Source organism: Mya arenaria, chromosome 3 (assembly GCF_026914265.1).
Source record: "Mya arenaria isolate MELC-2E11 chromosome 3, ASM2691426v1".
Classification (NCBI taxonomy): domain Eukaryota; kingdom Metazoa; phylum Mollusca; class Bivalvia; order Myida; family Myidae; genus Mya; species Mya arenaria.
In genome coordinates this window covers 87,896,584-87,915,007 of record NC_069124.1, presented here as the reverse complement: position 1 = coordinate 87,915,007, position 18,424 = coordinate 87,896,584, and the positions used below count along the sequence as shown (strand labels likewise).

Here is an 18,424-nt window from a genome sequence, read left to right as displayed (position 1 = left end):
TAAGGAACTACACTCAAGTGCACTACACCCAGAGATCTACACTCCAATGTACTATACTTAGAGAACTACACCCCAGTGTACTTCTCACATATCACTACACCCAAGTGAACTACACCCAGTGAATTACACACAGAGAACTACACCCAGAGAACTACACACCAGTGTATTACACACATAGAACTACACACAGTGAACTACACATAGAGAATACACTCAGAAAACTTCATCCAGTGAAAAAACACCTAGAGAAATACACGCAGAGAACTACACCCAGAGAACTACACCAAGTGAACTTCACCCACAGAAATACACACAGTGAACTACACCCACAAAACTACACCCAGTGAAATAAACATAGGGAACTGCACCCAGAGAACTACACCAACGGAACTAAACGCAGAGAACTACACATAGTGAAAAACTAGTAGTACACCGGATAACAACACCCAGAAAACTACACACAGAGAACTACGCACAGAGAACTTCACACATAGAATTACATCCAGATAACTATACCCAGAGAATTACACACAGAAAACAACACCCAGAGAACTACACCCCTGTGTAATACACAAAAAGAACAACACCCAGAGAACTACATCCCAGTTAAATACACCCAGAGCACTGTGCACAGAGAACTACACACAGAGAACTACACCCAGAGAACTACACCCCAGTGCAATACACACAGAGAACTACACCCAGAGAACTACACCCTAGCGCAATACATACAGAGAACTACACCCCACTAAGTTAAATACACACAAAGAAAAACACACAGAGAACTACACCCAGAGAACTACACCCCAGTGCAATACATACAGAGAACTACACCCAGAGATATACACCCAAGCGCAATACATACAGAGAACTACACCCAGAGAACTACACCCCACTGAGTTAAATACACACAGAGACATTCACACAGAGAACTTCACCCAGAGAACTACACCCAGTGCAATACACACATAGAACTACACCCAGAGAACTACACTCAAGTTAAATGCACACAGAAAAATACACACAGAGAACAACACCCACAGAACTACATCCCAGCACAATGCACACAGAGAACTACACACAGAGAACTACACCCAGTGAACTACACCCTAGTTAAATACATACAGAGAACTACACCCAGAGAACTACACCCCAGTTAAATACACACAGAGAAATACACCCAGAGAACTACACCCCAGTTAAATACACACAGAGAAATACACCCAGAGAACTACACCCCAGTTAAATACACACAGAGAAATACACCCAGATAACTACACCCCAGTCAAACACACACAAAGAAATACACCCAGATAACTACACCCCAGTTAAATACACACAGAGAAATACACCCAGATAACTACACCCCAGTTAAACACACACAAAGAAATACACCCTGAGAACTACACCCCAGTTAAACACACACAAAGAAATACACCCTGAGAACAACACCCCAGTTAAATACACACAAAGAAATACACCCTGAGAACTACACCCCAGTTAAATACACACAGAGAAATACACACTGAGAACTACACCCCAGCGCACTACAACCAGGGAACTACACCCCAGTTGAATACACACAGAGAAATACACCAAGAGAACTACACCCCAGCGCACTACACCCAGCGCACTACACCCAGAGAACTTCATCCCAGTGAACTCTTTTCACTGACAGTTTCAACGTTACTGATCAGGCTATTGTAATGTTTATTTAATTTGTGTTTTTGCTGTCTGGTGGCGATAGGCCTCTTGTTTTGTGAGTGACTGTTGGGCTTTGGTACATCGGTCTGTAATATAATAATTACACCGGAGACCTAAAAGCTTAACTGTTTGAGGGGGGGGGGGGATTCTGTAGTATTATTGACGTAGACAAAGGAGGGTGCAAAAAGAGACATATTTCATGTTTAATGTATTATGCTCAAATGTAGTAGAACTTTTAACAGGTGGTCAAACGTTTTAGCTCCTTGTAGTGTGTTGTACAGTGGACATTGCAATATCAGGGTCGTGTCATTCAGAGGCGTTGGAATAGTGCGACGGGATTTGAGTCTGGAAGACAACTTCAGAGAGTTAGCATCATTGGGGAGAAAACGGGACGATTTTTGACGTTTTGGACAAAGCGTTAGATGGCAGAGGTCCTTGAGCTCTTTAATTGATAATACTTCGTTCTCCAATAGGTATGTGGTTATGTCACAGTAAACGCATTGATGTCGGTTGAGGTATTGTTCAGTTAGATGTGAACTCTCGTGAGGTAAAGCCTATATAGTTGCTTTGACTGGGAGTAGTTCTTGGGTGAACATGATACCGGGTAAGAGGTTGTAGTATGAACGAGTTCTTTTATCTGTATAAGTACACTGAAGATACACACGTACATGCTCGGTTGATTGAAACATTGTCAGAAAAACATGGTTGATGCTCAAAACAATGAGGGGTTTAGCGCTTATAGTGTCCTTTTAAATCATTCAGGTTTGAATATTGTGCAATATTTGTAAATCATTGCTCAGTATCCAATTCATTAGACATGACACCAAATAATTCAAAATGGTGTTTACAATTTGAAAGTAAGTGAACGAGAACAACTTATCAAAGGCCAAAACGCTTAAAGAAATCATACATGTACAAAATATAAGAGTTGGACAACTCGTTACCGTGGTCCTAGCAACGCCTTAATGTTATCGTATTCCTATTTTGCGCCATTGAATAATGTTTTTGTTAATCTCTACCTGTATATGCACACGTCTTGCCTTTCCGTTCGTATCGTTGTTAAGCAAGTCATTTATTTGCATATATATTTTAATTTTCAGTCACTGATTTTGCTAGTGTTATATTTGCATTACCGCACCTATACAAACATTTCTTTTGTATCACCTTTTGACAAGTTTTGTGTTTTAATGAGGCTGTTTAACTGTGCGAGTCTTCAAATTTATTTAACCTTTAAATCCAAAGTATCACTGATAAATTGTATGGCTTTGTAATAGAGACACTACAATTAATCATAGATCAATAATTGTTCAATGCTATTTAAGTTTCAAATTGTATGGTCTTTTAAGATAAGTTTAAACATTTAGTGTGAAAAATTAAATGGACGTTTTTGTTACCAATTTAAAACGCCCATTTTTCTTGAATAATATGCCAACATACCAGTTTGTGTTTAATACGGTGTAATGGACGGTAGAATATAACTTCTCCTGGTGATTTACATGTCGCGCAGTTAAGTTCTTTCAATATTTACGATCCATTTTAGAAGCAATCATCTTATATGGCATTCTATCAAGAGGTTTTCAAACAGATTACAGATGGATAAACTGTCTTAATGATAGAAAGGTGAGTGGAAATATTTGCATTTAACTGTAAGGTAATACGGAGCATGTTTATATTGATGCGGTGAAGTGTATAATATTGTTGTATATCTTATATTAGTTCCATTTCTAACTCATTTTTAAGATTGATAGTAAATATAATTGCAAGCATAAATGGTTTGGTGCGACCTTTTTCTGTGGTCAACCTTATGTAAAATATTTACTCACAAGGCCAGTCTCTGTTTCTTTCTACCGCTTCACTTGATTAAAATCAATGACGGCTGGTTGCCGATTTACTAAAATAAAATCGATTGGAAAACTGCCTTCTCATGAGAAATATAAAGTTGATCACTCATTTCCATTTATATAAAAAGACAAGTTCCATGTGTAACATGGGCTACGACATAAGTTATACACAACGCATTTACTAATCTTAACTGCTATACATGTATAAGAAAACAGTTGCATTAAACATTTAAACAAATGGTCAGTAGAAACAATCATTTGTAGTGTAAGATTCATATAAGGGTTTAATTATGATAACATCTCATTTGGGTACCAATAAAAAATAATATATATATATATATATATATATATATATATATATATATATATATATATATATATATATATATATATATATATATATAGTTTTAAAACCTCTAAAATATTGGGGCCCTGTTGATATTTACACCCGAATTATTGGGTCCACGGTGTATTTATTGGGGCATACCTCAATATTGGGTCAAAGACCCAACATATAAGGACCCAACATAATTGTTTGTTTTAAATGTATCTGCAGGGTCAAATACGTGATTGCAACCTGTATTCCTAAACACATTTATTGGGTCGCAATTTCACTGTTGGGTCGCCAAATATACACGCACCGTGTTTCGTGTATATTTGTATATTATATTATATATTTTGACCCAATATTGCAATATATTGGGACATCACAATAAAGTGGAAAAGCTATCGTTATTGGTATATGTTATACTTATTTTTTTCCATACACAGTAACAACAAACCTTAACGTAGCAATATAACACCTTAACCGTTTAGTTGATGTACTATTAAATAGATGATGACATCATTTTCTATAAATAATTCAATTTTTTTTTTTTTGCTTGTGAATAGCTTTGAAAATATGATGTAAAATGGAGAATTTGCTCCTTAGGAGCAAAGTTTCCATGTTTCATCGTGTTTTTAAATATCACATTCTACATTCTCTAGATGCGTTAGAATGTGTCTCTATCAGTTATTGGGTAGATGTGAACATTAACATGTAACTCAAAATAATTTAATTCATAGAATAACTCCTATGTCAGCCAGTATAGATCCCAGGAAAAAAAATCAGGCATTCTAGTGCAAGAAAACTTTCTAAATATTACTTTCTATGAAGTTTAATGCTCCTTCCCTAAAAATCTGTTTCTTAAATGCTAAATAATGGTTTATTTTTTTATTTCTTTCCTGTACATCATCGTATAACTTCATAAGCATACAACTTGAATCCAAATGAGACGCCGAGTAATTGGACGTCCCATTCGGATCCAAGCTGGTTGACATTCTGATATGAGTTAACAATCAACATACAATAGGGGAGTGGGTACACTGACGAGCAATGAAAATGCAACAAGTATTTTTGAGTGTAACTACAAAACGTGCATTTTCGTAGACAACAGACCAAGACATATTTCATATTAGTTACCTATGCTACTCCCTGAAATGGGTTTTGTTTTCTGAAATCAACCATGACTGACTACGGCCGGACTTCTGGCGTATTCAACGTCCGCGACGCGCACGCTTTCTTAGCGACGTTTTTAAAATTCGTTTTTACTTTTATTGCACGTGTGCGTTGATTTACTTTATGAAAATCACCTGAAATAGCAAATCTCTAAGAAATAGGCAATGACACGATAAAACAATCGAAAAGTCAGTCTTCAAATTGAACGGTATAACGTCACGGGCTCCGTTTCAGACTGTCCATGACAAGGTACACAGCGTGCAACGCCGTCAAGACAGAATGTCTACCAACGTTAACGTAATCGATTCCTTGCAGCCCAATCGACGACAGAAGACTTGGTCAGGACACGGTGGTAAACCAAAACATTGGAAACTGTGTCAAGAAGACTTAGGGACTACGGTGGAAGTTGTCATCGGCTTTGCAAATTGTCGTGTTGCGCCGTAGCCATCGTATTGAAGTTACAGTCAGCTTGACACAGGCGTGGTAACTGTGTTGCTCAGGGTACCACATCTTGCACACCCGTCTCTCAGGCAATGCCTTGTTTAAATTTTCTTTTTCTGCAGGCATTAAATCTTAACACTTTGCTAGATGAAATGACGACCTTAAGAGATGTGTATATGTTTGCATTCAAAAGATATTGAAGCATATATTCTTTGTTGCGTTTTCATTGCTCGTCAGTGTATAATCCGAAAGCAGACGAAGACAACCAAAAATAACACATAGGCAAAGCAAGTTTGTCGTCACTAAGTATTATCTAACAACTGTCAACAAGTGTGTATGTGTTTAAATTTTCCAAACACTGCTGTCTGGTTGTGAAAGATGTTTGTAAAGCACTGACAAATCCTGACGAGTCCTGACTAGCAATTGTGTATAATTAATCAGAGCTTAAGATAAGGTGTGTATTGCATGTTCTAAAATATCCATTTCTCAATCTATTCCTATGTTTGACCACTTATTAGAATCGCAACCGGATGTTTGGATTCCTAGAACAGGGGGAATGTCTAATATATGGGCATCGCAGATACGGCCACAGTACCACTTCCGGGTTTAATCAGCGTGTTTCCTGGTAGTATCGTGTCAGTGTTACGAAAGCTTTCCATTTTATTAAATCATATTTTAAAGTATTTCAAAACTGGATAAAAATATCTCGAGAACATTTCAAGGATACACCCACTCTTATCCAGAAGCAGTTTTAGCCACTTGTGCCTATTTTATAACAACATGCTGTCGCATTTATAATTCCACAAAGATGTAACGCCCTCGCATTTTTGAAGGAGTAACATTTTTGTGGACTTAAGGTGACGATGTGACATCATGTGAAAATTTCATTAGCACCTTTCTCAACCATTTACCTGTTTATCACGTGTTTTCACGCCCTTGCAAACAGAGTAGACCCAGATCAGGCAGCTCCTAAAGATCTGGGTCTGCTCTGCTTGTTTCACTCAGGGGTGACAAAATTCCAGAATTCCGGATTTTGGGCAAGTGTCCAAAAAAAATAAAAAAAATGTTTTGGACACTTGCCCACTCATTCTCAATATGTTTCTAAAACACATTAAGAATTAGTGGGCAAGTGTCAAAAACAAATTATGTTTTTTTCTCAGCTCAAATACAGTTTTCACATAAGCTTGAGTCGGATATTGTTTATGAAATTTGGACCAGGTCTCTTATTCTTGCATGCTCAGACTTCACCCTTCCTCCACACAAGCACAGTGCACCTATTGAAACCTTTGAAACTTAAAGTGGTTGAAAATTTAAATGAAATTAGAGTATGTGCTCCTATAGAGCAAAATGCTCCATTTCCCATGATATTTTTAAAGGTATTCAGACCATCATTTTTTTCAAGTTCATTTTGTGCTCTTTTTTTTTAACTTCATTTTCTATAAATTTGTAAACAATACAAATTTATAGAAAATGAAGTGATGATCTAAAATTAATGTATGAAGTAAATAGGACTGCAACGGTTCACCGAAGTTCGGTTATTTTCGATTCTTTTTTCTCGGTTCGATTTTCGGTTTGGCGCCGCAAAATTTCGGTTCGGTGCGTCAATTTACGGCCATGACGGCCCATTAGACTATACCGCTTATTTGGACCAATCAGCTTGCCGATAATATTCTGCCTACCGTTGTTAGGTAAAAATGTCTGAATTGTGCGATCCACTGGCTGCTTTAAAATCGGCACTTTGGAAGCATTTCGGCTTCTTCAAGAAGGCTTGCAGCATAACTTGATAGTTGATACAGTTGACAGATGTATATATTAGTCTTATTAGATGAATATTGGCAAGTAAATGAGTTGTTTTAAAGTGTTTCTATAATTATCTTGTGTTCCCTATTTCCGAACCGAATAATCGATAACCGAGAGGGTAATAATCGAAACTGAACCGAACCGAGAAGTACCTGTATTGTTGCAGGCCTAGGAGTAAAGTGTTAAGACTTTGGAATAGTCTTGTGTGAATGGAGAAAACGTTCGAACAGAAGCTGATAATCATTATCAGCTTCTACCAAAATGGTTATTTCATTCATTTGATTGAAAAGTCCCAACTGTGAACTGAATACATAACACTTGACAGTTCAAAAGGTAGCAGGAGATTGCATTTTGAGTCTTGATTTCCATTTAAACCCAGGAGCTTTCGGGGGCTTTGCCCCCTGGCACCCCTGTTCACTAAACAATGTAGTTTGAACTTCAGACCAAGGCTTGTAAGACAATTAACTCTCAAACCAGGACTGGTGGGACATTTTAATCTTAGACCTGGACTAATGAGGCAGCAGGCAGTGCAGTGCTGACCAGATGGAAACAGTTGACCCAACAATGTTATATATATTACTTGCAAAACCCTTAGAATTGTTGGGTCATAAATTTTCTCGCAAAACCTGGTGAAAGTGATGATATATAGTAGACAAAATTGGCTAGGGGCCCAAAAAGAGTCCCTTTAAGCCAAAACAAAAGTGACAGTTAATATGGTTCCGAATTAACCAACAATGTTGCCTAGATGCCCCTTAAGGTTACCTTTAGAGCTAAGAAAGCTACAAGCTGTAATGGAGATCAGTGATCCAACAACATATTATACATGAATACCTGTTGGGTCATAAATTGTTTTCATACAAGTCCTGTTCCCATAGAGACCATGACCATTGAGACAGTTTACTCACAGGCCAAGACTAGTGAGACAGTTTAATCTCAGACCAAGACTAGTGAAGTATCAGGCAGTGCTAACCAAATGGAATTGACACAACAATGTAATATATACTACTTACAAAACCCTAAGAACTGTTGGGTCATTAATTTTTTTGCAAAACCTGATGAAAATGATCATATATAGTAGACAAAATTGGATAGGAACTCTTTTGAATCCCTTTAAGCCAAAACAAAAGTGACAGTTTTGGTCAGACCTCGGGCCAAAAACTTGCTCAGGATGTTTTTCTTGATGATGTCTTGATCGAGTTCAGTCATGGATGGGGCAAGGTCAAAAAATAGGTCAGTAGGTCAAATCTTCGAAAAATCCTGTTTACCCTGTAGGAGCCCCATTTTTTGCCCAATCTTCCTGAAATTCAGTCAGAATATTTGTTTGATGATATCTCAATCGAGTTTGACCATGGGTTGGGCCAGGTCAAAAAGTAGGTCAGTAGGTCAAATCTTTGAAAAATCCTATTTAGGCTTTAAGGGCCACATTTTTTACCCAATCTTCCTGAAACTAGCTCAGGATTATTTCTTGATAATATCTTGATCAAGTTCAATCAAGGGTGGGGCCAGGTCATAAAGTAGGTCAGTAAGTTAAATCTTAAAAAATCACAAACCTTCACCTTTGACATTAGTGCGTAAATGGGCACTCCCAACCCCTATTGCATGCACAATTGTGAAAAAGTGCCTTCATGCTAGACCCAGTCCTTTTGGGGCATGTGTCATGTGACTGTGACAGCTCTTGTTAATCATTTCTTTTTATATGCCCAAAGAAACTTTGGTTGTATTTTGTTATGGCGCATCTTCCGCTTGTCCATCCCTCTGTCTGTTTGTCTGTCAGCCATTCTTGTCCGCTCAATAACTTTAATACTATTCAGCTTAGGGCAACCATGGATTAAAAATTTATGACCCAACAATTCTTAGGGTTTTGCAAGTTATATATATATTACATTGTTGGGTTAATTTTTTTATGACCCAACAATTATTCAGAGTTCTCATGGAATATATAAAAAAATGTATAATACATTGTCTTTTTGTCTGTTAGCCATTCTTGTCCGCTCAATAACTTTAATACTATTCAGCTTAGGGCAACCATGGATTAAAAAATTATGACCCAACAATTCTTGGAGTTTTGCAAGTTATATATATATTACATTGTTGGGTCAATTGTTTTATGACCCAACAATTATTCAGAGTTCTCATGGAATATATAAAAAAATGTATAATACATTGTTGGGTCACCAATCTCAAATACTACCAGTAGCTATCTTTAATTTGAAGGTTATGTTATCGGGCACCAAGGCAACACTTAATTAGGGACCAAATCAATGTCAATGTCACAGTTATCTGATATATAGAATGCCTGTGCACTCAAACATTTCTGCTCAATACCGTAACTTGAATAACTCGATCAATAGGTCATCGCCACCGTGATCTTTAATCTAGTCAGTACCATTAATTGAAACGCATTCAGCTAAGGACTACCTTATGTGGTGTTATAGATGATCATGGTCTGTAGTTGATGCTTATTTTTATACCCCCAGAAACCAAGTTCGAGAAGGGGTATATAGGAGTTGGCATTGTCGTTGTTGTCGTCATTGTCATGGTTGGTGTAGGCATGAAAAACTTTAACCTTGGCTATAACTTCTTTGTTCTTGAAGCTACTGCAATGAAACTTCACACAGCTGTTTACAATCACAAGGGCTTTAATCTGACCAAGAGCCATAACTCTGTGATGCTTTGTTGTCAGAATTATGTTTATGGTCTTGGGAAATAATAGACGAGAGTTGACCTCCATGCACGGGACTTATAGTTTTGAATTGTCTCTTCAAGACGATTATTGAGTAATAGCCCATAATAACAAAACCTGGTTGTGTCAGGAGCTGGGGCAGAAGTACTGATGGTTCTAGGGTTTTTGTGTCACCTGCTGTAGGCAGAAGGTGACACTAAACGATCACTTCTCTGGCGTCTGTCTTAGTCCGTCTGTCCAGCCGTCTGTCCGTCCATCTGTCTGTCCGTCACACTTTTCATGTCACGCGTTTTAGCTCACCTGAGCAAAGCTCAGGATGAGCTACTGTGATCGCTCGAGGCATCCAATAAATCGACTATTATTCTTTTGATATAATTAGAAATAATATAAATGATAATATAAATATAAGAAATGAACGCCTACTCGCTACATTTCAACGGGTATATGAATACAACAGGTCGCATGCATAGTTAATGTAAACCCCTTCGGGGTTTACGAACTCTGCACGCGACCTGTTGTATTCATATACCCGAGAACAGACGCGAGAAGGCGTTCATTTCTTAATTGAAATTAAGTTTTAAATTTTATTCATAATTACACCTGTAATAGCCTATAGGACTTATTCTTTTTGGCTGAAATCTGTTAAGGTTTTGGGGTTAGTGTTGTAATGCACTGTTGCTCCATGAAATAATATTTGCCCTAGGAAGCTTATATGTGACGTCGTTTGAAAAAATGGTACCAATTGCGGGACAAAAAATGCAAACTTAGATCAGACGCCGCTCATTCTGCGCGACGTCTGATCAAAGTCTGCACTTTTTGTCACCCATAGACGTGTAGAGAAAACATTTTCTCTCTCTGTGTGTGAAGATTAAACTAAAAAATAACGACACATGTGTGAAAACAGCTGATATATAATGTCACCATGTTTTCCGCAATTGGTCCCATTTTCTCAGACGACGTCACATATTTGAAATGGAAGTGCCCTGTATGCTGAACATAGATTCTGCATAGATACTGTTTCAAACAATTGATAATTTTAGTCAAATTTCACAGGATTTGAACTGAGTCATTTTTAGTTTAAATCTGATTGATAGTTGAAATATTTGCTGTAGGGAGCTTATATTTGAAATGGAGATGCAATGGAAGGCTGAATATAGATACTTCATAATTAAAGATGATGAAAATATGTTTTATCCAAATTTTAACCCTTTACCTGTTTAATGTTCATGTAAAAAAAACTCTGCCTACTATGCATATATTATTAGATCATTTTCATAGTTTGTGAATTATACTTGTAATTTGTAGAACAATATCCAGACTACAATATTTTATGTTGCAAACAGAGCAGTGTAGTGGACATGATATTTATTATCATATGTTAATATAATAAACACCATGTCCACTACAGACCATAGTTATCTCCCCTTGATGTGTTAAAGTAGGCAAAATAAGCCCTGTCCGGGATTCTTCTTTGTTATTATTCAACAAATCTTTATCAAACTTTCAGAAATTAATGGCCATGTTGTAAACTTTCGCCTCTGTGAATTTGGTACGGGTCACATGACCCTGACCAGAGTTATCTCCCCTTGATGTGTTAAAGTAGGCAAAATTAGCTTTGTCCGGCCTAACTCCAGGGCAAAAAACCTAGACATGGAGGGGATGTACTTATTTCAAACAGTTAGCTCTAGGCGAGCTTTGCTCTTTGTTACTTTTTGTTGTATAAATGGTACAACATGTATTTTTATGCCCCCTCTCTTAAAAAAAGGGGGGGGGGCATATAGATTTGCCTTTGTCCGTCCGTCTGTCTGTCTGTCTGTCTGTCATTCCGTCTGTCTGTACGTTCCGAAAAGTTTGTGTCGCGTGTATCTCAAAAACCGTTAGTAGTTCAGACTTGAAACTTCATGGATGTAATACTCTGGGTGGGAACTTGCGCACCTGGGTATTTTCATCCGGCCAAAATTGATATTTACGGAGTTATGGGCCTTGATTTTGTGAAAAAATGGCATTTTTAGTTTGTGTCATCTGTAACTCTAAAAGCCTTTGTAGTGCAGACTTGAACTTCATGGATGTATTACTCAGGGTGTGAACTTGTGCACCTGGGTATTTTCATCCGGCCAAAATTTATATTTACGGAGTTTTGGGCCTTGATTTAGTGAAAAAACGGCATTTTAGTTTGTGTCATCCGTAACTCTAAAAGTATTTGTAGTACAGACTTGAAATTTCATGGATGTATTATTCAGGGTATGAACTTGTGCACCTGGGTATTTATCCGGCCAAAATTTATATTTACGGAGTTATGGGCCTTGATTTAGTGAAAAAGCGGCATTTTTAGTTTGTGTCGTCCATAACTCTAAAAGCGTTTGTAGTAGTGACTTAAAACTGCATGGATGTATTATTTAGGGTGTCAATTTGTGCACCTGAGTATTTTTAGCCAGCTAAAATGTATTTTTACGGAGTTATGGGCCTTGATTTAGTGAAAAATCTGCATTTTTGACAAAGCACTAGTGGGGGCATCTGTGTCCTATGGACACGTTTTCTAGTTCATAAAAGAGTTCTTTAAGAATAAAAGTTAAAATGAAATTTTAGCTTTGTCTGATTTATTCCCAAATCATTTGAATTTTATGTATTATTAACTTGGAGGTGTGTTTCTTGAGGCTAGGAAATCCAGTCCCTACCTAGGTTTACAGACCGCTTAAAACTAGCACCTAGGTTTGGAAAGGTTGGGGAATAATCTTTCGTAGGCAAGCAAGGTCATTTTGCTAAAAGCTAGATCGTTTCTTTTTAAGCAAGATTAAAATCTACCTCTGACTTCCTCTTACTTTCAGAGTCTAGCTGAAGGAAACGCACATCTGATGACTTTAAAAAGTAGGACCCATGCAAACATTTTTGGACTGATTTTTCAACGAAAAAAATCGTCTATTTAAATAGTGATGTCCGGGCGGGCGGGCGTCCGCACAGGACCACCTTTTGGTAAAAGTGCTATAATTATTTTATCCTTCAATGGATTGCTTCCATATTTGGACAGTTGCTTCATTGGATAGTCCCTTTCATGTGACATTGACCTTGACCTACTTTTTTGCCCCGGAAAATCCGTCCATAATGCGTTTCTCGATTTTATTTTTTTAGCTCACCTGAGCACAGCTCGGGGTGAGCTTTTGTGAACGAGCGTGGTCAACAATTTGCTAATAACCTAATAACCACTTTATAGGCCAGAATTTAGAACCTTGTGTCGCCAAACTTGCTCATAATGTTTTCTATTGATAATATCTCGACCGGAAGCTTTTTTTTCTTCACTATTAGATCTATTTAGACAAATAATTGATATTTTGTTCCATGTTTAGGTCAATTATTTCAGGGTGACATGGCTTACGAGCATGTGCAAATAAACAAACTAGCTATAGCTTAGGTGGCCGAACTTACGTACTTCAAGGGGCTAGCTCACGTAAGAAGACTTTAAAAATTCCAATCATAGTCACACGGCCTGTAAACGTGGGCGCCACCTCTTTTTATGCCCCCAGAATCTGTGATTCGGGGGCATATAGGTTTTGCCCTGTCTGTCTGTTTGTCTGTCTGTGTCACGAAAACTTAACCTTGGCTATAACTTTTCAACCATTGGTCATAGAGCTTTCATACTTGGCATGTGTCTTCCTTGTGACAAGAGCTTTCCAGCTGTGCAAGATTTGTAACTCTGTCTGCAATATTTAAGGAGTTATGCCCCTTTAACCGAAAACTTAACCTTGGCTATAACTTTTCAACCATTGATCATAGAGCTTTAATACTTGGCATGTGTCTTCCTTGTGACGAGCTTTCCAGCTGTGCAAGGTTTGTAACTCTGTTTGCAATTTTGATGGAGTTATGCTCCTTTGAAATTTTGAGTTTTTTTACAAAAGTGCCGCCTGGGGGGCATTCGTGTTTCACAAACACATTTTTCTTGTTTTTAGATGCATTGAAAATGCCCCTATGCAACTTCACAGATACCAAGACATATTTCCACAATTTCCTAGATTGAAGCAGTTTGGATTAAGCAGACGATAATTTTATCGGCGGGTTCAGGGTTAAACTATCGTAAGCAAAATTATGTGTGGCCGCAGCCTCTTAATATAGCGACAAAAACATTTGACGTCATCTGCGAAAAGGACCTTATTGCGGAACAAACCATGACGTACGTCATAAAGCAGCTGCTTTCACACGTTTATGTTGATATTTATAGTTTATACTGCACACAGAGTGATAAAATGTTTTTCTACTAGACTATACAGTCCTATGTGACAAAAAGTGCAGGCTTTGATCAGCCGCCGGGCAGAACGAGGCGTCTGGTCAAATCTTGCACATTGTGTCCCTCCATAAGGTCCTTTTCCCACACAACGTCATTTTTCAGCCGTTTTAGATCTGCAGTCCTGTGCTTTTCAGCTTATTGTAGAGCTAAGCCATTAAAATGTTTAGTGTCCTGAAAAAAAATGAAACTGCGTAGACGGTCAGTGTGACACGTGCTCGCTTAGCCCATTCAGCCCTAGCGACGAGTTTCAGCGTCCTTTGCAAAAACGTGTAAACCAGATCAGAGGGCTCCTGATGGAGCCCTCTGATCAGGGTTTCACCTTTTGTAAAAAATTAGATTTATTCATATTTTTTTCTCAAAAAAATCCCCAAAATCTCAGACTGAATTTGTCTTTATAGATCGCATGGAAAAGTCCATTTTAAGGCTAATGCTCAAGGAACTATCTGCACTTTTGTTTTAACGCACTTATGCCTAAAGTCGACAAAAGTAGACATAGGCAAATGGTGTAGACCCGGATAAGCGGACTATGTTTGCTCAACCTGAAATTTCCAAAAAAATCAAAAATCTTAACACTTTGGAAAGTTTGTCCTTATTGTATCAAAATAGACTGTTCCGTGGAATAAATTGGAAAATCCCACTATTAATTCAGGCATGAATAGTAGTGATGTACTGATTAATCAGAAAGTCAACGAATCGTTGACGAGTAGCCCTCTGACTTGACGATGACGGCCGCAAATATTCGTTGACGAAATTTGCCCAAACCCGAAAATGCTTCATTAGTACTGTAGAAGGCATGCGTCTTTGCCTTCGAAAAAATACTGCACTTTTATCACTAGTTTTTAATTGAAAGAAAGTATTTTTCTATAAGTTCTCTATATCCTCCTATATACCCCCAACTTTTGTGTCGGGGGATAACAATACTGTATCAAGCATCAAAGAGTATTATAGTAGTCATTTAACCTTTACAACATTAGTTCTAATGAAGTTTTGCAACTTTTCTCACAAACATTAATACTGTCCCTTTTAGTTGACTTTAGTCGATTAATCGTCAACTTTGACCACTGATTAATCGACGAACTTTTTGGGGGCTGATTACAATCACTAATGAATAGGTTAAGTGATTACCGAATTATTTTTTTAAAATGGTTCTTTCATATTTTACCTCATTCTAACTGCAAGTTCACGATTATACTAGCAAATGTTACTACCGCTGTTATGATATATCACTATACCGGTATATCGAGGGGTTGCTGCCAGAAGCACATAGCTCCTTCTGGCAGTAATCCCTCGATATCATTCGATGTAATTTACACAGGTTCTTAAGACCTCCAAACTGTGTACAAGAATAGCGGTCCATTCAAGACCTAGGGACTGTTACAGAGGGACTTCGAAATTTCCTTAACATTGAGTTAATGTTTCGTTAATGTTTGCTGGTAAATAATGGTTACAGTAGTGAACTTGATTAAATTGACAACTCTTCCGGTTCCGGTTTGGTATTACTGATTGAATTATGGATGTTGTCAATTCTTATGCAAAATAGTTTGGATGCTGGGACTCTCACAGCTGGCGGTGTCTCACAAAGTTTCCATCTGTAGGTATTTGCAACGCTCAAATACATGTATAATGGCCACAAAATGTTTGAAAACGCTGGATTTTCTTAGTTTGTTAAAGCTTTTAATGGCATCATTGATTAAAAGGTTAAATACTGTGGTACACGTATTAAGGTTAGGTGTTGATAATAATGACAAAAAGTTATGTTTATTGTTTAGCGATTTATTAACACAACGAGCTTCATTAATACTAACCCTATCCAATACAGTAACAATTATTAACGTATAAAACATGATAAAAAGTATACATAATTCGAATTATCTGCACTGATTAACCCAATCATCCAAATTGGTAGAGCTGTTACGAGTATCCGAGTACTCGGATATCCGTGAATCAGGCCTAAAAATCGTGTACGGATATTCGTCATTGCCGAGATCGGTGGATCGCAATCTTTTGCACATTATATAAGTTATACAAAGTATAACGTTTTTGTTCATTATCTTGCCATTTTAAACTGTTCATTTCTGAACAGAAAGTAAAGAATCAATCTATAGGTAGCAACGAACCTTTGTCATTATATAAGATTCGATGATATTCTTGTATGAATTTTCAAAACACAAAAACATGTTTTGAAATTAAATCTTAAATCAGAATGACAATGAACAAGAAATTAATTATAATTTTATGGATATAAAATAATAAATAAATAAATCGGGCTTATTGGTTGACAGGACTGATACACACACGCTTTGTAAAATAAATAATTTGCGAGCATTAACGTTTGACTTAAATGATTCGTATGTGAGCTATTCACTAGGAGAAAGAAACTACTGAGTAAGAACAGTCATAAGGGTATTGCTAGTATTTGCTATCTTTCCATTGCTGTGTTGTTATTATTATGTCTCCCCTTCTCTGAAAGGGGGAGACATATTGTATTTGTAGTTATTCTTATTCTTATTCTTATTATTCTTAGTCTTCTGGGAATTTTTTTGTCAGAGGCAGAACTCGGAAACTACTTGAAGGAATTGATTGAAACTTGGAACATAGCTAGATGGCGATGTGAAGTTGTGCCCCTTGCAAGAGTTATAACTCTAGACCATTTTTTTGCAGAGTTATCTCCCCTTTTTCAATTTTTAATGGTGTACTTTGTCCAGAGCAGAACTCAGAAGCTACTTGAAGGAATTGATGGAAACTTGGAATATAAATAGATGGCGATCTGCAGTTGTGCATCCTGCAAGAGTTATAACTCTAGGCCACTTTGTTGCAAAGTTATCTCCCCTTGTTCAATAGTTAAATAGTGTAAACTTGTCCAGAGCATACTATGACAACTACTGGATGGAATTTTATAAAACTTCATACAATTGTAAAGCTCAATGAGAGGAAATGCATTATTCAGGGGCCATAACTCTTAATTACATAATCACAGAGTTATGTCCCTTTGTTACTTTTTCTTATCTAGTTCTTCTTCTTATTCTTCTGGGAATTTTTTGTCCGGAGCAGAACTCGGAAACTACTTGAAGGAATTGATTGAAACTTGGAACATAGATAGATGGCGATGTGAAGTTGTGCACCTTGCAAGAGTTATAACTCTAGGCCATTTTGTTGCAGAGTTATCTCCCCTTTTTCAATATTTTTATAGTGTACTTTGTCCAGAGCATAACTGAGAAACTACTTTAAGGAATTGATTGAAACTTGCAACATAGATGACGATGTAAAGTTGTGCATCCTGCAAGAGTTATAACTCTAAGCCAATTTGTTGCAGAGTTATCTCCCCTTGTTCAATAGTTAAATAGTGTAAACTTTGTCAAGAGCATACTATGACAATTACTGGATGGAATTTTATAAAACTTCATAGAATGGTAAAGCTCAATGAGAGGAAATGCATCATGCAGGGGCCATAACTCTACTTTACCTAATTACACAGTTATTTCCCTTTGCTACTTTTTCTTATTTGGAGCATACCATGAAAAGTATTGGATGTAATTTGATAAAACTTCATAGAATGATAAAGTTCAATGAGAGGGATTGCTTTGTACAGGAACCATTACTCTAATTTACTTCATGACAAAGTTGTCTCCCATTCTTTAGGTCAAACATATGCTAGGGGAGACATCTGTTTTCGACGCTATGCTCGAAAACAACACCCATCTAGTTTTCAAACTGAATTTCGATGAACAGATGATGAAAGCTATAACACAAATATCAAAATAGATATTATTTTACAACACAAATTTAAAGAAAATGATTTTCGTAAGGTGTTTATGTGGTCGTTAATTAATGCTGATGATTCGTGGTTCGATCTGTGAATCGTCATCTCTGACTCGTGGATCGAATCGGATCGCCACTTGACCGGCGATCCACAGCCCTACAAATTGGACAATCATTATGTAATAATTAAAATTGATAATAGAACTATCACTAAAATATTTTGATGCTCTTTTCTGACAATATTGTCAATATTGTCAAACATTCTATTTTATCTAGAAGTCGGAGGCAAAATTACCTATTTATATTTCAAAGTGATATAAACCTTCAAAGCAAATAAATAGGATCCTGATGAAACAACTACAGATGCTGTCTCGACGGGGTCCAAACTATTTACATATCAAATTGGTTACAGGGTTGATTGT

At 37.1% G+C, this 18,424-nt stretch overlaps 1 protein-coding gene across 2 annotated transcripts in view; it reads left to right on the top strand.

The window, feature by feature from the left end:
- The first annotated feature begins 3,079 nt into the window (after positions 1-3,079).
- LOC128226655 (uncharacterized) overlaps positions 3,080-18,424 on the top strand; it is a 54,302-nt gene continuing 38,957 nt past the window's right edge. Inside the window, exon 1 of one of the 2 annotated variants that reach the window (XM_052936626.1) lies at positions 3,080-3,324. In XM_052936626.1, coding sequence (XP_052792586.1) covers positions 3,314-3,324 — 11 coding nt within the window. In that variant the 5' untranslated portion in view covers positions 3,080-3,313. Of the gene's footprint in view, positions 3,325-12,858; positions 12,938-18,424 lie in introns of those variants that run through there. The other variant, XM_052936627.1, reaches the window with a different exon arrangement.